At 33.5% G+C, this 22,617-nt stretch overlaps 1 protein-coding gene across 1 annotated transcript in view; it reads left to right on the top strand.

Annotated features, from left to right (window-relative positions):
• The window catches only part of Camkmt (calmodulin-lysine N-methyltransferase), a 413,208-nt gene that overhangs the window by 4,867 nt on the left and 385,724 nt on the right, over positions 1 to 22,617 (top strand). Inside the window, exons 2-3 of the mRNA XM_046424938.2 lie at positions 9,349 to 9,521; positions 19,247 to 19,311. Of these exons, the coding sequence (XP_046280894.1) occupies positions 9,349 to 9,521; positions 19,247 to 19,311 (238 nt within the window). The remainder of the gene's footprint in view (positions 1 to 9,348; positions 9,522 to 19,246; positions 19,312 to 22,617) is intronic.

Raw genomic sequence — 22,617 nt, 5'->3', positions numbered from 1 at the left:
CAAGACATAAAATTAGCACCTATAAGTCAATTGCATTCCTATATACAATGATGAAAGAGAAATTAGGAAAACCATCTCATTCACAATAACCTCAACAAACAAACAAACAAACAAACAAACAAAAACTTGGGAATCAGTTTAACTAAAGAGGTGACAGACCTCTACACTGAAAACTACAGAACACTAAAGAAAGAAATTGAAGACCTTAGAAGATGGAAAGATCTCCCATGTTCTTGGGTAGGCAGAATTAATATTTTCAAAATGGCCATACTACCAAAAGTGCTATACAGATTTAATGCAATTCCTGTTAAAATTCCGATGATGCTCTTCATAGAAATAGAAAAAAGCAATCATGCACTTCATCTGGAAAAATAAGAGGCCCAGAATAGCCAAAGTAATCCTTAACAAGATAAGTGATGCAGGAGGCATCACAACACCAGACCTTAAATTATACTACAGAGCTATAGTACCAAAACCAGCAAGGATTGGCACCAGAACAGACATGAAGATCAGTGGAACATTGAAGACACTGAGACAAACCCACATGAGTACAGTTTTCTTATACTAGACAAAGTTGCCATGAACATACATTGGACAAAAGATAGCCTCTTTAACAATTGGTGCTGGAAAAACTGAAAATCCATATGTAGCAGAATGAAATTCGACTTTTATCTCTAACCCTACACAAAACTCAAGTCAAAGTGGATCAGGGATCTTGGCATTAGATCAGAGACCCTGTACCTGCTGGATGAAAGAGTAGGTCCAACTCTCCATCGTGTCAGCTTAGGAACCGATTTCCCCGACAAGACTCCTAAAGAGCAAAAAGTCAAGTCAAGGACCGATAGATGGGATGGCATTAAACTAAAAAACTTCTTCACAGCAAAGGAGACAATCAAGAATGTGAAGTGAGAACCTCCAGAATGGGAGAAAATCTTTGCCACCTTCACTTCAGAAAGAGCATTAGTCTCTGGATATACATTATATAAAGAACTCTCTCATGTGTGTCAGCTTCATGACATCTGTTTGTGTCTGCTTCAGTAGGGCTCCAGTATTATCTCACAGCCCTTCACTTATGTTAACTGTTTGATATCCTATAATTTTGAATTTGCATATTTTTTCAAAATGAGAATTTAAAACTAGTTATTTTTATTTAACTATACCACAGAAAGATTTAGATTTAGTTTTTATTCCAGAATTATTTTTTTCACACATATAAATGTGTGCTCTGGACCCCATATAAGTCTGTTTTAATAGCAAAGGTTAACATACTTTTCTTATCTTCTGTATGCTTTTTTAGAATTAATTTTTTTATTGGTGCATTATAATTATACCTAATTATAGGATTCACTATGACATATCTTTATTATTTATTGGTACTGGGGATTGAACTCAGGGGCACTCAACTACTGAACCATATCCCCAGCCCTATTTTGTATTTTATTTAGAGACGAGGTCTCACTGAGCAATTCATGCTTAATGCCTTGCTTTTGCTGAGGCTGGCTTTGAACTTGTGATCCTTCTGTCTCAGCTTTCCGAGCTGCTGGGATCCCAGGCATGTGCCAGCTTATTTTGACATATTTTTACATGCATATATTATAATTTGATCAGTTTCATTCCTTAGTACCTCCCCTTTTTCTTCCCTCCTCCCTTCCTCTACTAGTTTCCCTTCCAGCAATTCACATTTTTGAGAGAAAACTTGGTTGGCCTAGTTCATTATTGTTACCAGGTTGTACAAGTTGCAGGCATTGGTGTCTAATGCCTACTTTGTTTAATTAGATGAGATCTGGAAGTCAGTGGCTCAGTAGCCATAGACGCTGTGGACGTTCATTTATTTTCCTGGGTCTCTTTCTTGAGTCTCTTTACTTGGTAGTGAGGATGTGGCTCAGTGGTAAAGCATGCTTAGTTATTTATGAGGCCCTGGGTTGGATCCCAGCACCACCAAAAACAAAAACTAAAACTGAAAAACAAACAACTTACAGGAGTTCTTTTAAGATTTTTTCCATTTCCGATTATTTTACAGTGTAATTATTTGCCAGTGCTAGAAATAATTTCATTTTCTGTTTTCTACTCCTATTTATTTTGTGTATTCCTAATATAGTTTTTTTTTAATTTAACATTTAAAAACATTGCTCATTGGGCCAGGTGTTGTGGCAGACCTAAAATCCCAGTGTCTCAGGAGGCTCAGGTAGGAGGATTGCAAATTGTAGGCCAACTTCAGCCTTTAACAAAGCCCTAAGCAACTTATTGAGACCCTAAACATAAATATAAAAAGAAATGGGATGTAGCTCAGTGGTGAAATGCCCCTGGGTTCAATCCCCAGAACCAAAACAAACACAAACAAAAACAAATCCCTTGTTGCCTATTGGATAGATATACACAAACTCAGCTGAGATTGTCATAGTGTTCTTTACAATATTGAAAACTAGAATTAATCTTGTGCAAAGAACAATTTTAATTATTCACAATTTTAACAATTTTAATCAGCTGGAATTAGTTGACCCTTTTAGAATTTAAGGTAGCTACTTGTCTATGTATGTATAGATGGATGTGTAATAGTGCTAAATGGTGGATTCTGGGTGAATTTTTACTTCTCTGTACTTAAGCGTTTTTTTTTTTTTCTTTTACAGTGAACATAATTATTTTCAAACCATCTTTCATCTATTCCAAGGTGCACATTTAAAAATTTTAACCACTTTGCAATTGGGATATGTCTATTAGTTGATGACATGCCATGGTCAAATGACAGTCTATTCAATATATAACATCAGAAGGAAGAAAAAATTTGAATTTTATAAGTAGTAGTATTTCATATTTGATGAATAACAGTTATGGGGAGGACTTTCCATTTTGAGTTAAACATTGATGACCCTTGACTACCAGAAAGATAATTCCATGTGAGTGATTAAAATTGTTCTTTGCACAAAATGCTATTCAGTAGAAGACCTGTTATTTGAATTGGTTGATTGACAAAGTTGTTTAAAGAAATGAATAATAAAAATGATATACATTCCAAAGTGAAGTTACAATCCAAGTGACAAATCCTTCTAGATATTTATAATAAGTTCTCCAATTTTTTTAAAATATTTTTTTAGTTGTAGATGGACACAATACCTTTATTTATTTTTATGTGGTGCTGTGGATCAAACCCAGTGCCTCACACATGCTAGGCAAGCGCTCCACCACTGAGCCCCAGCCCCAGCCCCAGTTATCCAAATTTTTATAATTAACTTCCTATTGAGAGTAAAATTTTAAGCAACTTACATTCACCCCCAACTTTTTTTTTTTTTTTTTTTTCCAATTTGAGAGGGTTGCTGTGTTACCCAGGCCTAGCCTTCAGCTGCTGGACTTAAGTGATCTTCCTGCCTCAGCCTCCTGAGTAGCTGTGCCACCATACCTGGCTAACAACTTTCCTTTATCAGGCAAGTTTACCTTTATCTTTCCAAACCATTCCACATAGTTACACAAACATTCAACCCAGTTGTGGAAGCAATAACTCTCTTTTAGCATTGTTTTGTTAGATCTTGTAATATTTAATTGAAAAAATTAATTATTTGTCAAATATTAAAATTGTTATTTGAAGAAAAACTGGTATAAATGAGTTTGTGAAAAGGCACAATTAACTTGACAAGATACAATCAATAGGGAAAGGCAAGAATAGTGCTTTGGCCATCACCTTTCAGCTTACATGGTCCAGTTTGAATATTTAGTAGAATAAAGAGTGTCTGTTAATCTAGAATAGTTAAGACAGCTAGTAACTATATTTTGTGCTCTGTTCAGCCTCTGATTTTATTGTAGGAAATATATAAGAGACACTAGAGAGCACGTCTTAGAAATGGTTGTGTGTTGTACTTGTGATCTTGCACTGAGGGAGCATTTATGGCTTTTCTTAGCGTTACTTAAATTCTGCAGCAATGGCTCAACAGTTTGGGTCTTCAGTGAAACCCATGCCTTTTGGAGCTTTCAAACAACCTCATATTTTTTCACTGTCTACATATTTTTTATTTTATATTGCCTTCTTGTATTATAAATTCTCAGTAGAAAAAGAAGCAACATTGCTCTCTCACCCCTAGTTTTTGCCATTTAAGGAAGCTACTATGTTTAGGTATGATCTCATGGCTTTAGTTAAGACTCCAAATATTATTTATAAAGTTTATATCCTTCTTGCTCTAAACTGAATTGAAGGGTGTTTTCTAACCCTTTGCTTTCATTTCTACCCTCATATAACTACTTTTCTCAAGTTGTTTATTGTTGAATTGGGTGAATGGAGTAAGGAGAATATCTTAGTGTCTTGAACTTACTTTACGCTTTATTGCAGAACATCTAACATTGTTTTGGCACAGTGGAAAGAGCTCTGACATCAGCCACATCTAGAGCTTAAATCAGGCCTGGGCCTACCACTTACTATTTGCTTCTTTATTATTATTCTCTATCAAGTGTGTAGATCTTTATGGAATGTACTTTTGTTTTAACTTTATTCTTTGTTTTATGTACCTACTTTTGCTTTCCATTTATCTTTCTCATCTACATTTCATCAAGTATTATATTGTTGTGTTGTGGATCTTCTTAAACCCATGTTAATTCCTTTTGTAGCAGGTGTGACATAAATAAACTCCTGTACATGGTGGGAATTTGGGTAACTTTTAACTTTCTAAGCCTCATTTATTTTTTAAGTGGTCACCATAACTCATACTTTGTAAGGTTATTTTGAGGATATAAGATAATGTATGTAATATTTTTGGGTCAGAATCTGCCAAATCATAGATTCAAAATGAATACTAAGTATTGTTGTTTATTATTATGATTTTTTTCTAGTTATTTAATTCTCTTTGGAGCTTCTATGATGGGCCTTTTTAAAAAAATTTTTAGTATTATTTTATTTTTTAACAGAGGTGTTAGTCTCTTCTCTTTATTTTCATTCCCTCTTTTTAACATGGTTGAAGTAATATAGAATCTTAAATGCTTTCCCTCTGGCTTTGTTTGATTCTCCTTGATCTTTCTTCTGTCTTGAGATCTGGATAGACCTAATTCTTCTTCCTTTGAAAGATTTTTGGAGAAAATCCTAACTTTTGACTCATGATTTTAGAAATTCTAGCCCAGGGACAACTGGATGTGTTGCTTTTTGGCCTCTGATGGGGATGCTGTGGAGCAATGGCAGGGAGTGTGATGGATCAGAAGGCTTACTTCATGGCAGGAAGCAAGAGAAAGCTCCACAGTCCCCATTGAGGGCACACTCTCAGTGACCCAAGGACTTCTCAGCCTCTTCTCCTGAAGGTTGCACTGTCGACAGTCATCCACGGGCTGTCTGTGGACTGCATCAGCATCACAGCCTACTGAATAGGAGAATCTGGTGTCTGGGAATTTCCAGTGAACATTTCCTCTGGCTGACTGTCCACACACAATGTGAGCCCTGTAGAAGCTCTGCTCAAGGTCCCACACAGCACAGGGGACCGTGACCGTGACCTACTGCAGCTGCACAGCCCCTCTGAGATGGGTGTGACCTGCCAAGATGCCAATCAACCTGCTAACCACAAGACATTAGGAGGAAAGAGAGGAGAGAGAGAGAGAGAGAGAGAGAGAGAGAGAGAAAATGAATGAATGAGAATTTTTTTTTTCAGCGGACACAACATCTTTATTTTATTTTATGTGGTGCTGAGGATCGAACCCAGCGCCCCGCACATGCCAGGAGAGCGCGTTACCACTTGAGCCACATCCCCAGCCCAACAGGAGCTATTTTCTAATTGTCTAGCTCCAGCTCCTGTGTGGACTGGAACTATCAGAGACTCCATCTTTTGAACCTATCTTTCGGACTTTGTCTTTTGTTCTTCACTAAACTTTATTTAGTGTTCTTCACTAAAGTTTATTCTAAACTTTAATTTTTTAGGTGGCTTACATCCTCCTGAACAGGAAGAAGAACCTCCCCTAAGGAGGCATTGGACGCCTGCCCATATTCCACCACCTCCCAATAATGTCACCTTGGGGATCAAGCCTTTAACACATGGGCCTTTAGGGGACATTTAATATCCACACCATAGCATTCCTCTGTCTGACCTGCTATATCCTGGCATTCTTAAATACCTGTCTCTGATGGGGCTTTGGTTTTTTTTGACTTCCCACTGATGGCACTTAGATTCTCCTAGTCTCTTTGTCCTTTTGGATTTTTGCCAGTTTTGTTCCCTTTCTGATATTTTAGGGAGTTTTGGGAGGGATAGGAGATAACTGTATATGTGTTTTGTCTACCTTGTTTAGCACAAAGTGAGTTTATTGAGCACTGACTCTAAGGAGAAACTTCTTATGTGGTATAGATTGTCTTTTATAATTTTTACTGAAGTACAGCTGTTGTGTGTCAGGTACTTTATTAGCAGCTACAAGGCAAACATTACTGTTCCTTTTTATAGCAGAAGAGACTGGGCTAAAAGGATTGTAAAGATGCTTATACTCATGCAACTATCAAGGTACAGGTTTTCTACAAGGGCCCTTACTCATTTTCTGAGTGACACTGCTTATAGAAAATATTGGTTAATAGGACTCTCACGTACTTATGTTCAGTTTCGTTAGTTCTGAAGTGAACAGTTCAGATTAATAAATGAGTCTTTGTGTTTAGTTGCATACAGTGTTTATCTGATGGGCCTAGAGTCCCTAGAACTCAGTGCTTTTTTTTTTTTTCTCATCTTCTGGGAACATTTTGACATAATCTTATTTGCTATGACATGGATCTTAGATTAAATTGTTCATTGATTTAGAGGAATAATAAAATAACTTGACTTTGAGCAATTTCCTTTACTCCAGATAATTCCATTTGAATATTATTTAATTATATACATAGGGGTTAGAAGGAGACATTCTAGAAGTGGTAGATGATAAGGTTATTAACTTGATGGGAAATTTTCTTATCTTCTCAGCTCACAAAGCTATAGATATTTTTCATTTCCTTAAAAATATCTGGATCTTAATTTAAGCTATTTTCCCCTCAAGATATATTCATAACCGCAACATTTTCTTGCATGGTTTGAAACTCAGTTTGCCCTTCTAAACATAAAAATTATGACATTGTTGGAATAAGGGTTCCTTTTCAGAGAATCGTAACCATTGTAGCTTCTTTTAAGTAGAAAGGATATTTAGTAGAGTGAATCAAGCATTTACAGACTCACTGGAGGGACGGGAGAAGCAGCCTGAGTCCCTAGAATAACACAAAGCTGGCCTGCCAAGACAAACGGGAAGAGCCTGAAGCTGGCTCTAGGATCACAAAATAAATAAATAAATAAATAAATAAGCTGAGGGAATAATCACTTGAGCTTACACATGGCCAGGAACAGTTTGTGTTCCCATTAGCCACTAAATAGGGTAGAGGGGTTGGAGGGGAAGGGAGGAGGAATGGGGTTAGAAATGATGGTGGAATGTGATGGACATTATTATCCAAAGTATGTGTATAAAGACACAAATATACTTTGTATACAACCAGAGATATGAAAAATTGTGCTCTCTATGTGTAATAAGAATTGTAATGCATTCTGCTGTCATGTATAAATAAAAAAAGAAAAGGAAAAAACTCTTATAAAGAGTTTTACATGATTTGAATTTTGCTAATTGTACCTTAATGGTGTTTTAAAATTGTTCCTCTATCTCTTGCACTTTCTAGTTCATAAAAGTTTATTCTATGGAGGATATAGAAGCTTGATCGTATTCAGATATGATGTTTTTCATTTTGTTAAGTGGCCAATATAGTAATGGTGTGTATTTATTACATAATCACAGTGATATCTATTCCATCCTTTCCTTCCTTCCTTCCTTCCTTCCTTCCTTCCTTCCTTCCTTCCTTCCTTCCTTCCTTCCATACTGAGGATTAAATCCAGGGTCTTACATGTGCTAGGCAAGTGCTCCACCACTGAACTACATCTCTATCCCTTTTTATTTCTTATTTTGAGATGGATTCTTGCTGAGTTGCCCAGGTAGCTTTGAATTTGTGATCTTCCTGCCTTGGACTCCCAAATAGCTGTAATTACAGGTGTGGGCCACCATGCCTTCTTCTTCTTCTTTTTGTTTTTGTGGTGCTGGGGATTGAACTCAGGGCCTTGTGCATTTAAGGCAAGCACTCTACCAACTGAGCTATATCCCCAGTCCTGTTTCTCTTCTTAATGATGATGACCTAGGGTCATGAATTGACAAGAGGTTGGAAAATGGTGGTATTCTAATTTTGTCATTCTTTATTTTTCTCTTGAGATTTTGCTATAAGAAAAAATTTCCTTATCTTCTATTTGGTTACCTTCAATTACAGTTTCTAGAGGAAAGACATAAATACTTGATTCTTTTTTCTATTTACTAGTTTTCAAAACAATAAGTTGGTTTTCTAGCACCCTCAAATGGTCATGAATGAGGCATTTAAAAATGCTGTTGTCAAATAATATTGTTTTGTATTTATCACATATTGTATTTATTACATCGATTAATATTACTACTATCTTGTCTTTGGCCAGTGGACCCTATTCAAATTGGCTCCTGTCTCCTTTTGACATAAAATATAATTTTTTATAGCTTTCTTATTTTCTCGTGTGCAGGATGTTCCAGGCTCATTTTATACAATCCCTGCTATTTCTCCAATGGGTCTTAATTTGTTTTAGTAAAATAATATTTATAATCTAGGTATTAGGTATACCTATAAGTTTAATAATTGTTTTAGACCTTTTCAATGCTGCAGATATAGGCAATATATTTTTTAAAAATATGTGCATCACTAGTTTTTATTATACTTCCATTTTGATCCATAGCTAAAGATTTTTGCTTAACCTCATTGATATTACAGCTATTATCTCCTTTTTTTTCCTTAAAAATCTGGCTTTCAAAATGACATCAACAAAATTAGTCATTTGATTTATCTCAGAACACATACACACACACACACACACATGCACACACACATGGTTCAGAATAACATACCTGTCCCTGCCTAGGTAAGTCTGAACTTCAACTTTTACCCTCTTCCATACTTACAAAGGTGCTGCTTATCTTCTCCATTCTTTTTTCTGGAATTGACAAATGTCCCCAGGAGAAAATGTTCCCAGAGAAAAGCCATGCTTACCTCTCTATATTTCCTTTTAAGACATTATACTGGTAAATCATCACTATCTTCTTTGCTGTCTGATGTCTTCAAATATATTTTAAAATATTTTGTGCATATTTTTTATTTTTCATTTTTTTTGGCGCATCTTTTTAAGTTGTGTTCAGCAGGAGTTCGTCTGAATTATCTAATCCATCTTTGTTGGAAGTGAAAGTCCCTTCATCACTTAAGTTTTGAATACTTAACTTATGATATGTTTATATAATATGACTTCAATATTTGATTTTATTTGAAAGGTTCTGAGGCAGAAGCACCTGGATGATTGCCTTCGACGTGTGTCTGTAAGAAGATTTGAATCATTTAATCTGTTTTCAGTAACAGAAGCCAAGAAAATAGAAACTGAAGAGGAGGCTGGTACATGGGTCCAATATACAAGTGTCTTCTATCCTGAATATCGTATCTTCTTAAGGTAACTATTGTTCTAGTTAAGATTTTTTAAAACCGTTTTTTCTCTTGAAGTAGAAAACAATCTACCCATCCCCATTACTCCTTTTATTGAATTTTAGGCGGTCTTTACTTATTCTTTATTTTTTAGGTATTGCAACTTTGTGTTAGAGAATTCTGCGGCTTTAAGTAGGTCTTCCTGTATTTTCAGACTAGAGAAAAAAAAATCCTCAGGAATATGGTGGCATTTGAGGACAAAGTGTGTTGCAAATCAAAGGGTTCAGTTTAACTGCTCCCTCCTAGCATTCGATTATGACAAAAAGCCAAGTTCTTTTTGAGGCAAAGAAGGCTGAAAGTAAAAAGAGAATTTTTCCAAGTTACTCTTCAAGTAGTAGTTATCTGAAAAATCAAGCTTTGCTATTTTTCCCATTCATGTTTTGTCACTTTCAGAATAGAATGTGAAGAATAGGAAGAGAAAATTCCGCTGAAAACACTGATATTGTAAGAAGCACACAGACTGTTCTGGCTTTAAAAAATGTTAGAAAAGACACAAGAGAATTGCAAACTGAAGTAACAAGATACCACTGTTACTGAATTAATTTTCTCTCCCAGTTATATTCTAGCATGTTGCAGTAATACTGTAGTTGTTTCATTTTATAAAATCTGCCTTTTCTGACAGAATTTCACATTTTGAAAGGGAGGGAGGAGCATGGTTAAAATTACTGTAAGCAGAGCAAAAAAACATTTTTAGTAGAAATGTGACTTTCTAAGCCTTAGGTAAGGCTAGGAATAATTTTAAGAAAAAAAATTTCACAAAGAATATCTATTTTTAGTATGTTTCTTGAACTTAGTTTAAAATATCTAAGTTTTAAAAAGCACCATAATAGCTGAAAATTTGGGATTTGAATAAAATTGACTAGGACGGGCTAGGAAGAAAAATTAGGATCTGGTTCCATAATATTCGTTTTATGGAAACCACCAAATGAAAGAGACAAATTTTGGGATTTGTGAGTTTTTCTTTATGTTCATTATAAAATTCTAATTGGAGTACCTCAATGACCTTGTACTCTGTTGGAAATAATAGGTTCAGTCCTTTGTAAAGAAGGAAAGAAAAGTGCATTAAACACTTACTTACTACGCTCCAAGTACAGAGCTAGGTGCTTTGATGTATTTTGTTTCATGTAATCCTGATAATAATTCTGGAAAGCAGGAATAAAGATAATTAAACAGTTGGAAGATAGTATTTGTAAGGAAATTAAAAAGAAGGACCAACAGGGTGATCCAGTCGGAGTTTTCAGGAATAAACTTAAAACTTCTGTATCCACTGGTAGTAAGTGTAAATCATAGCAAGAATAATTTCCTGCTATATTTAAGACCCTTATAAAGTTGGCCAGGGAAATATGAAATAACTAATAATAATAATAATAATAATAATAATAATAATAATAATAATGTCTGGATTAACTGTCTAATAGAAATAATACTGACCTAAAATTATTTGGAATGCAGGCTATTGAGTAAATGGAGATTCCTTTCCAAAACAAAGTTTTTAGTGATATATTTATTTATGAAAAATACATGTATGTATGTATGTATACATACACATGAGATGTATATGATGTATATGTCACTGACTACTGAGTTAGGGAAAGAAGACAAGGAACTGAACTAAAATTTTGGCCTCAAGAGCTGCCAAGACCTTTTCTTTCTTTGCATTCTACATAGTAACCCTCCATGTTAATAGAGCAAAAATAGCAATATCTTTTTTATTTTTATTTTTTTTTTGTAGTTGTAGATGACAGCATGCCTCTATTTTATTTGTGTATTGTTATGCGTGCTATGGATCAGACCCAGTGCCTCACACATGCTAGGCAAGTGCTCTGCCACTGAGCTACAGCCCAGCCCCCAAATAGCAATATCTAAACATGGAATTCTAGAGCTGAATGCAATATTAGCATAAATTTAAAAAAATCATAACAACATTAATAATGACTGGCAATTGATGCTTACTATGTGACTGCACTATTGTGAGTGGTTTCCATGTATCAGTATTTAATCCACACAGTAGTCCTGTCAGGTTAATATCGTCATCCTCATTTTACAGATATGTAAAGTGAAGCACAGAGAGGTTAAATAACTTGGTTGAGGTCACATCGCCAGTAGATAATTGTGCCTGTATTAAAACCCATGTGGTCTGGTTCTGCAGCCTGTACTTACAAAAACAAACAAAATCCCCCACCAAAATCCTGTTTATTTTGAAATAATTATAGATTTGCAGCAGTTTGTACAGTGTCTTCTATATAGCCTTCACCCAGCTCTCTCCATTGATAACATTATATACATTTTTTTAAAAAAAGTTATGTGGTGCTAGGGATTGAACTAGGGCCTTATGCATGTGAGGCAAGCACTCTACCAACTGAGCTGTGTGTCCCCAACCCGATAATATTGTATACATGGATACACAGCCTGAACTTCTAGTTTTTACACTATCCTTCCTCTTATGAGAGAATTCATACATTTTACAGATGAAGAAATTGAGGCCCAGATAAGTTAATTTCTTCATTGATTATTCTTAGCATTCCATTTCTTTCTCCATAATCTTGTTATAGTAAAGGAAATTGCTGAAATTACTAAATTACTTACCTAGGGGAAAATTTCTGCCAAAAAATAGTTCATTGATTCTGGGTATGAATTTTGTTCACATTGATTTCTTACATATTTATCACTTTTGCTTGTTTTCTGTTATCTGCCCATTATGAATCTTCACTCTTATTCCTTTTGTATCTGCATCAGTTATTTTCAATCTGTTTCTATCACATTTCTTTAGGTAACACTCTTCAGTATTGTGTTATAGACATACTAAAAGTTTTTTTTTTTAATTTTTAAAAATTACTTGCAACAGTCAAAAGAAGAGAAGTGATTTAGAAAGTAAGAGGGTAAATAACTAGATGTTTGATTTCAAAGTATGGTTGTACTTTGTTATTCTATGTTATTAAAAGGTGTATAAGCTGTAGCTTTAGTTAAAACTTTGATCATTATTTTTTGTTAGCTTTATATGATAATATTTAAAATGAAGGAATAAAAGAATTTCCCATGATGACTTTTAATAAGAAACATAAGACTAGACAGTATACAAGTTAGATTCTGAAATCCCCAAGATCTGTTACCATTTCTATATGGATGACCAACTCTTTGTTCAAAAGTTTGAGAGTTAGGAAATTAAAATCCAGGGTACGACTACTCTTTTTTATTCTTTGATAAAGTCTTGTTTTTCTGGAGCTTTATTTCTTTTTTTTTATAATTTTAATATTTATTTATTTTTTTAGTTTTCAGCGGATACAACATCTTTGTTTATGTGGTGCTGAGGATCGAACCCGGGCCGCACGCATGCCAGGCAAGCACGCTACCACTTGAGCCACATCCCCAGCCCTGGAGCTTTATTTCTTAGAACTTTATTAAAGAGACTGTTCCTGTTAGATAGATGCATATATAGAAAACTATAATGGAGCTGGGGCTGTAGCTCAGTGGTAGGGTACCTGCCTCGCACATGTGAGGCACTGGGTTTGATCCTTAGCACCACATAAAAATAAATAAATAAAGATATTGTGACAATCTGCAATTAAAAAATATTTTAAAAAAAGAAAGCAAACTAGACCAAGAGATGTTTGTGTTTAATAAAAATCTTTTATTAAAATTTATTTGCCTCTGGGGGCTGGGGTTGTGGCTCAGTGGTAGAGCGCTCGCCTAGCACGTGCAAGGCCCTGGGTTCAATCCTTAGCACCACATAAAAATAAATAAATAAAATAAAGGTATTGACAACTACAACTAAAAAAAAATAGTAAATATAAAAAATTACCTGCCTCTGTCTTATAAGCTGAAATTTTATTATTGTATCGACTTTGCTATATAGGTACTAGAAATTGTCCTCGCACCCTTTATTTCAACTTAATTTCACTAAGCATTATGTTTGCTTCCATTATATTTGGAACTATAGAAGTTCCTGAGTTATTCATTTATAAATATATGCATATTTTAGGTATAGTAAAAGGTGAGAGGTCTGAATTGTCCTTTCTTTGAAAAAGATTATTGTTGCTATGATAATTGCTTATTATTATTGTTGCTATGATAATAGGACTTTTAAAATGTGTCTCAGTGTATATGGAAAACTCAACTCATATTGAGTCTTATTTTCATGCATGTAGATATTGGCTAATTATAACTTAGTGTTCTAGTTTGTTTTAAACTCCAGGTTTGTATAGTTTGTTTATATATAAGTATACCCCAAATTTCAGTGAATCAAAATACTTCCTTGAACATTTTTTGAATTTTCCTGTATTATATGTATATAAATCTGCTAATTTCCTGTAAGGAAATAGACAAGACTGAACAATAAGAGGTCTTCAGCCTTTTTTTCCTCAGCCATTTATTTTTGAAAATGTTTCAAAGCAAGTTGCATTTAGAAGAAAAAAAAATTAAACCTTTTCTTTTTGAAAAACTCTCCTCTTTTTTCCTCTGTGGCCTTTTGGGGTCCATTCTACTCTCTGCCTTATTTTTTCTTTCTTTCTTTTTTTACATCAATTTTCTTGTTAATCAAGATAAAATTCACATGCCATAAAATTCACCATTAAAAAAATATTTTAAAGCATATAGTTCAGTGTTGTTTAGTATATTAACAGAGTTGTGCAGCCATTACCATTGTCTAATGCCAGAATTTTTTCATCACCTACCAAAAAAAGCCTATACATGTTACCAGTGACTTCTCATCTTTGTCCTTTCCTTAGTACCTGGCAACTACTAATCTGCTTTCTATTTCTATGGATTTGTATGTTCTGGACATTTCATATAAATAAAATAATATAAAATGTGGCTTTTTACATCTGCTTTCTTTGTAATTTTTAAGATTCATTCATGTAGTGCCATGTATCAATATGCATCATTTCCTTTTTTTAATGGTAGAAATAACGCCACATTTTGTGTACCCATTCATTTGTTGATGGGCATTTGGGTTGTTTCTAATTTTTGACTATTGTGAATAATGCTACTATGAACATTCATCTATAAGTGTATGCTTTTCATTCTCTTGGTATATATACTTAGGATATATGTGGTATATGCTGGGTATAGTTGTTACTCTGTGTTTCAACCAAATTGTTTTCCACAGTGATTATAGCTTTTTGTGTTTCTTCTAAGAATGTATGAGGGATCCAGTTTTTCTCCATGCTTTCCAGCACTTTTTATTTTCTTTTATTAAAAAAAAATAGCCATTTAAGTGGTTGTGAGATGATATCTCACTGTGGTTTTGATTGGCATTCCTTGAATAACTAATGATGTTAAACATTTTCATGTTCTCATTGTGTGTGTTCTTTGTATTCAAGTCTTTTATCCTATTTAAAATTAGGTTGTTTACCTTTTTGTTCTGCAGTTGTGAGAATTTTTTTAAGCTTAAAAAATTGATACATAATTATTGTACATATTTGTGAGGTACAGTGCAATATTTCAAAACATGTATACAATGTGTAATGGTCAGATAAGGTGTATCTATCATAGGCATTTATTATCTTTGTGTCAGGAAACATTCAAAATCTTTTCTACTAGCCATTTTGAGAGAATTGTAAAAATATATATATTCTGGATATCAGGCATGTGATGTGTAAATATTTACATGTTGTCTTTTGGGGTGTGGGTTGTCTTTTCACTTTCTTCGTAGTGTCCTTTGATACAAAAACATTTTTAAATTTTGACCAAGTCCGACTTATCTATTTTTTTCTTTTGTTTTTTTGTGATTTTGGTGTCTTATTTAGCTCTAGCTTACTCTGAATCTGTTGTTTGAACCTCTTGGTATATTTAGGTTTAAAAAATTTTTTTTAGTAGTCTTTTTTTTTTTTAACCTCTTTAAATAATTACCTGCTCTAATGACTTGTCCTTTAGTCCTTGCTCTATAGATTATTCTTGGGAAGGAAGTCAAAGGCCCTCAGTCCTAGGATAACTTTAGGTTGTGAAAAAACTTATGTTGTCTCTTGGGGAGAATTATATGGTTTTTAGGAAATAATGTTTTAAGCTTTGGAATTTGAGAGAAAGATGGAGTGAACTTTTTATGCTCTGTATATCTGGGTTAAAATTTTGTCATTATCATATAACATTAATTACCAGTATATGCTAAGACAGAAGTTTGTAAGGATTAAGTTTGAAAAAGTCCCTTCCCTGTCAGCATTACTATTTAGCCATTAAGTCTAGACAGGACCTAGGTAAATAATTGAAAGATTAAGGGTAGACAGAATCTAATAGCGTTGACACTTGAATAAAGTATTTGATGACTCATTGGACAAAGAACAGTCCTTGAGTTTGGGACAAACAAAAGGAAACTTGAAGTAATCAAATTGAATCTTTACTAAACTGCATTCATGGAAGTTTTCCTATAATTAGCACTAATTCTTATACTATTGAAGGCAATGATTGTTGACATTCTTTCATAAGATGTTATCTTTTAGGGTTTCAAAACCCTAATAATGTTGTAGGTACTTGTTTTTCATTTTTTATAAGGATTTTAGAGTTGCAGGATTAGGTTAACCGGTCCTCCACCCCTTATCTTATTAAAAAAAAAAAAAAAAAAAAAAAACCACAGGGAATACTTCTTTCTTTCTTTTTTTTTGTTCAAGAAATAATGCATTTAATAATTTAAAGTTTTGCTTCAATGATAACACTAAAAGTTTTTAACTTTTTAAAATAGGCATTTCAGTTCTATATCCCTGCTTTTGATTTTTAGAAATATTTAACATTATGCAAAATGTGTACCTTTTTTCTACTTTGTTTCAAATTTAATTTCAAATACTTATTTTTAATCCTGATTTCTGTGTATATGTATGTCTCAGAGAAGAGAGGGAGGGGAAGGAGTGAAGGAGAAAGAGGGAATGTTCTTGTTAAAACTAGCCTGAAAATAATTTTACTTTTAGAAATTTATCCTAAGGAAATAAGAAATGAGCTTAATGAAATTTCCATAAGCACTTTCAGTGAAGCAATATGTGTGATAGCGTGGTGTTAAAAAGTTTTGGCCCAAGAAATTGTAGTTCAGAAAGTCATTCAATGAACACTGGGCAGCCATTAAAATGATGTTACAGGACATTACTTGATGTGGGGAACTGTTTATAATATGACAAATGAAAAACATAAATTACAAAACAGTGTGCTTTCAGGCTTTATGAATGGTATATGAGCATAGAATAAGATTTGAAGGTTATGTACTGAAATATTAACTGTGATTGTCTCTAAAGGCATGTTAGGATTATGAGCAGTTTTTCCTTGAAGGAACCCTATATTGCTTTTATATTTAGAAAAAAAATTTTGAGTTATATGCTATACTGCTGATCATTTTATAGCTTCATCTTGCTTTTTCAATGTTACATACTTTGTTGCTTTTCCTCTTATTTCAGTGTTTAATATAATTTTCTATATTTAAAAATTTTTTTTAGAAGTTGATGAACCTTTATTTTATTCATTTATTTATATGTAGTGCTGAGGATCGAACCCAGTGCCTCACACATGCTAGGCAAGAGCTCTACCACTGAGCCACAACCCCAGCCCTAGTTTTCCATATTAGGTAAATAACCTCATCTCTTCCTAGAATCTTATATGCACAGAGAAGGTAGAGAATCATTGTGTTATGATGAGAAAGGTTTGATTCATGGTTGGTGACTTTATTTCCTTAGATTATAATAGTTTTGAGCCCAGTGTTTTTTTGGCCAGTTGTGATTGCCAATAACATCTTGCAGTTTCATTTATTCATTCTGTCAAGAACTAGGTCTTTGTGATAGAAATAAAAGCTCATATTTTCTGAAAGGGGTAATGCAGTTTACCAGCATTCTTTTGTCGTTTGTTGTGGTTTGTTAGGTCTGCCAAAACAAAAGGCCACAGATTTGGTAGCTTGAAAGCAGAAATTTTTAAAAAGTTCTGGGGCCTAGAAGTGTGAGATCAAGGTATTGGCCGACCTTTCTTCAGAGGGCTCTTGGCTTACAGATTGCCCCCATCTTGCCCCATCTTCATGTGGTTGCCTCTCTATGCATACGTATCCCCTTTTGTCTCCCTTTGGTTCCCAAACTCTTCTTCCTCCTCCCCTCCTCTTCCCCCTTCTTTTTTCCTTCTTCTCCTCCTCTCTTCTTCCTCCTCTTCCTTCTTTCTTTTTGTTTTTCTTTTGGTGGTACTGGGTATTGAACCCAGAAGGACTCATTGTGTAGATGGACACAATATCTTTATTTATTTATTTATTTCCATGTGGCGCTGAGGATCGAACCCAGTGCCTCACGTGTGCGAGGCTAGCACTCCACCACTGAGCCACAACCCCAGTCCCCATCCCCAACTCTTTTTATTTTTCATTTTGAGATAGAGGCTCACAAAGTTGTCCAGGCCGGCCTCGTATTTGCAATTCTCTTGCCTCAGCCTTCTGAGTAGCTGGAATTATAAGTATATGCCACAGTGCATGGCCTGAAACCCTTCTTTTAAAGGCACCAGCTATTTAAAGAGCACCTTATTAATGACCCCATTTTGACTTAATTACCTCTTCAAGATTCTGTCTCTAAGTAGAGTCACATTCTGAGGTACCTGGAGGTTAGAACTTCAACATACAAATTTGGGAGGGGGGCAATCTAGTTCAAATGCTGTACATAATTTATACTACATTCTAATGACAAAGTAGTATTGTTGAATTATTACGAATGAATTATTATTAATTATTAATTATTATTAATTATTACAAACTATTAAAACATCCTAAAATCAAACTGCAGCTGTAAGTTTTATGAAGGAGTATGTTGAAAATTGTATATGGCCGGGTGTGGTGGTGCTCACCTGTAATCCTAGTGGCTGTGGAGGCTGAGGCAGGATGATTGTGAGTTCAAAACCAGCCTCAGCAATTTAGCTAGGTGCTAAGCAATTCAGTGAGACCCTGTCTCTAAATAAAATACAAAATAGGGCTGGGGATGTGACTCAGTAGTCGAGTGCCCCTGAGTTCAATCCCCAGTACCCTCCAGTCCCCCCAAAATATTATAGATGGATTAGTATCAATTTTTTTTTATATCACCAGTGTAAAAGTAACTCAAACTCTGTGAATTATTGACAGATAGGTCCATTTCTATTTGAAGAGTACCATCTTTCATAAGTATTACTAAAATCAATAATCAAATACTTAATGGGTTATCAAGTGAAGACAAATTAGAACTAATTAAGATAAGATTAGTGGGCAAATGCTACAAAAAATTTACCCACTGGCATTTAGAGTTGCTGGTTGATGAAATGTGCAGGCCTGAAGTTTTGGTTAATTCTTTGTGAATGAAGTTCTGACTTTGTTGCACTATTTTAAAGGAAATTTTATGTATTGTGAGTGTGGTTCTGGAGGGTGATTATTTTCCTTTGATCATAAGATTCTCTAAGTGTAATGCGTGTGCATGTGCATGTGTATTTGGTCTTTAAGATCAAGACCTTACCTGTATGTAACTAAAATAGGTTTGTTAAAAATTATTATTAATAATACTTTAAAATGTTCGTTAATCATCAAGAAATGTCATAGCATTAAATATTCTGAAGACTATTTTGTTTTGTTTTTTTCTTTCTCCCTCTAGTGGACAGAAAATATTTAAAAAAATACAACATGGAAGGGTTTATTAGTATTGGGTGCATCATACATACATAGTCTCAGCTTTTTTAAACATTGGAAACACTAGTGTTTCAGAATCATTAAAAAAGTTTTTTATTCCTTTGTAGACATAATAATGGATCCTTGAATGTTGAAGATGTTCTTACCAGCTTTGACAATACAGGAAATGTCTGTAAGTTATATGCTACCTCTGTAGAAACATGTTTCGTTTTTTAAAAAGCAAGTTGATGGTGTTTTCACTACTGTTATACTCACTAATGTGTGTGTACATAGAAACTTATCGTTTAGCTGCAAAATAAGTCTCATATAACATGCATGCTAAATAGGATATGGCAGTTTTTACATCTTGTAGGGGTGTGTGCAAGTAAGAATACAGGTCAGAAGGAACTCTGATCCTATTTCTTTTGTTCCTTGTTTCCATTGTGACCTTCTCAGTTTATACAATGGAGGGTCTACTTCTTTTCTTTTTGCTATGTTTTGGATGCTTTCTGTTCCATTGCCTGCTTCTTTACTTTTTCATTATAGATTAAACCCAGAACATGTTTTCTGTGATGCTAATATAGTTTGATACTGGAGTGTTGTTTTATGCAGTATTCAGTGTTATAGAATATATTGACTCATCAAAGCCTCTGATTAAGTGGTAACAGATTTCTTCACTGAGAAAAATCACTTAAATAATTCTAAAATAATTTCACATGATGAAAGAAATTAGCCAAGAATATTTTTATGTCACTGACTTAAACAACATATCATGATGAGAGCTTCTTCATGTTTGTTGCATAGATATTTATCTTAAGAGAGTGAATTAATAGTGAAATATGATAATTTTAAGTTTAAAAATAGTAAAATTTTTTCAAAGGAAGTTTCAAAACCATAACTACTTACTGCCTAAACTTAAATAACATACTTTGTTAAGAGTACTACTTTATAAAATGCATAGACATTAATAGAATAATTTCCAGGCAATAATTTTGTTCTGATGTTCACATTATGGCAAGCTCTAGATGGTATAGGGAACTTTGTCACAAAGGAATCTATAAATGTTCCTAAATTATCCTAAAATATTTAAATTAAGTCAAATTTGTTTTTCATGAACAGTGACAGGCATATGTTAGCTTCTACATACTAACTCTTTAAAAACATTTTTTTTGGTAGTTGTAGATGGATAGCATTACTTTATTTTGTTTGTATATTTTTATGTGGTGCTAAGAATCAAACCCAGTGCCTCACACATGCTAGGCAAGCACTCTGCCACTGAGCTATAGTCCCAGGCCCATGTACATATTGACTCTTTCTGAGTTATTTCCCACTTAGACATATCTCATGTTTTTTATTGGAGGTCAGACAAGAACTGGGCAAGGGATGCTAATGGCAGTTGAGGAGACTTTCTTCTTCAGTTTTAGGGTAATTTTAAGTAAGTCAGCCCTAAGTATACATAATTCCAGAACATGATTCTGAATTGTGAAATGAAGAATTTTTAATTCAATAATATGAAAAAATGAATGTTGTTGCCTGGAACTTGGTCTGAAATAGGGCCACTAGCTGGCAGCATTATATAAAATAAAAATAATTTCTGAAAGGTCTAAATTATTATTTTATGCATGAATAACCAGCTTATCCTTCTCAAACATTTTTTTCCCCTGTCATCTTCTCTCCACACTCCCCAAATTGCTTTCTCATTAACAAATGAAGAAGTTGAATGTTAAAGACATTATTTTCCACTACTGTCTATTGTTTGGTAGGAAGGTTTGATATTTTGGAATGAGACATACCTACATTTGAATCCTGGCTCTGAAATTCATCTTGATCAATTTAAATAATCCCTGTGTCCCTTAATTGTTTTCATTTCTTAAGACTGGATATAATGTATATAAAATATATAACACACTGCATTCCTTAGAGTTGACACTCAGTAAATGAAAAATATTATTACTGATGATGGGTACATCTCAAACTTCTTTTAGTTTTTTCTAATAAAAAGATAATATTCATAAATATAATTTTATATATTTATATTTTTAATATTTATATATTGATTAAAGTAAGTTTAAATTTTAAAAAGATGCTGAGTTATTCTGATATTTTAAAGTAAAACTTTGTTGATTGAACTAACAAATGAGAACTAGTTAAAATTACCAAAATTATAGTTAATTACAATGTTTTGTATAAACAGGGTCTTTAAAACCTTGACTATGATTTGGGGTTGTACAGTGGTAGAGTGCTTACCTGATATGTGTGAGGCACTGGGTTTGATCCTCAGCACCACATAAAAAATAAATAAAGATATTGTATCCATCTACAACTAAAAAAAATATTTAAAATAAAACAAAACCTGACTACATTACCAAGTGATATAAGTAGTAACAAAAGCAAGATCTGTTAAAACATGCTTGGTATAACTTTTAAATTTACTGTCTTTATTGTAAAGAAAACTTAGTACTGATGCTTTACTTATTTGGTAAAGCATAAATTGGTTAAGTCGTGCTTCAATACAGTAAATATAGATTATAACTTTTATATGATCTTAGGCATAGCCAGGTGCGGTGGTGCCTGTGCACGCTTGTAATCCCAGGGGCTCCTGAGTCTCAGCAAAAGCAAGGTGCTAAGCAACTCAGTGAGACCCCATTTCTAAATAAAATACGAAATAGGTCTTGGGATGTGGTTCAGAGGTCGAGTGCCCCTGAGGTCAATCCCCAGTACCAAAAAAAAAAAAAAAAAAGAAAGAAAAAAAAATCTTGGGCATAAAGTAATCATGGATTGAAAAAGCGATTTTTCCCTTGATGTCTCAAAAGTTTGATTTTATTATGCTAACAGTGGTATTGAGTTTGTGACTAGAAACCCCAGCAGAGGGCGCCACAATCATAATTCTCTCAGCACAGTGTAATTTATAGAATAAATGTCTTGAATAATTGCTCTATGCTTTCATCATATATACATATGAAGATGTTTACACATTTACATTTGATTTTTCGTAATATATTTAATATACTCACTAATTAATATAATATAAAAATTGTATAAAGAATATCAATTCTTAAATTACTATCAAAATAGTATACTGAAGGATATTTGAAATAAGGAAAAAAATGTTTAATAGTATGAAAATTGATAAAATTACCTATTTATTTCAGAAATATGTTTCCAGGTTGATATTACTTCTTGATGATAATAGAACAGATAATTAAGATATTTTAGGGTCACAGAAACCTGATGTGTGTATATGATGAAGACATTATTTTCAAGGTTTAGTAGAACTATTATTCTAAATTTAAAAATCATGTTATGATTATACTCATTGTAAAATTCAAAGATAAAATGATCAGTTTTATTTCCAGAATTTCCCATGCCTTAACCAAAATGATTTTGAAAAATCTTTGTAGTTTTTGGAAAATAAATAAAATTTCTTATTTTATTATTTCTTGATATATTTAAAAATAAAATATTCTTTATATTTACTTTTATTGTTTAGAAGTATTTT

Source organism: Marmota monax, unplaced genomic scaffold (genome assembly GCF_021218885.2).
Source record: "Marmota monax isolate L192 unplaced genomic scaffold, Marmota_monax_Labrador192_F-V1.1 WCK01_AAM20220418_F8-fsc00015, whole genome shotgun sequence".
NCBI classification, from domain to species: domain Eukaryota; kingdom Metazoa; phylum Chordata; class Mammalia; order Rodentia; family Sciuridae; genus Marmota; species Marmota monax.
Note: the sequence above shows the minus strand (reverse complement) of the source record. Positions and strands in the feature narration are given on the sequence as shown.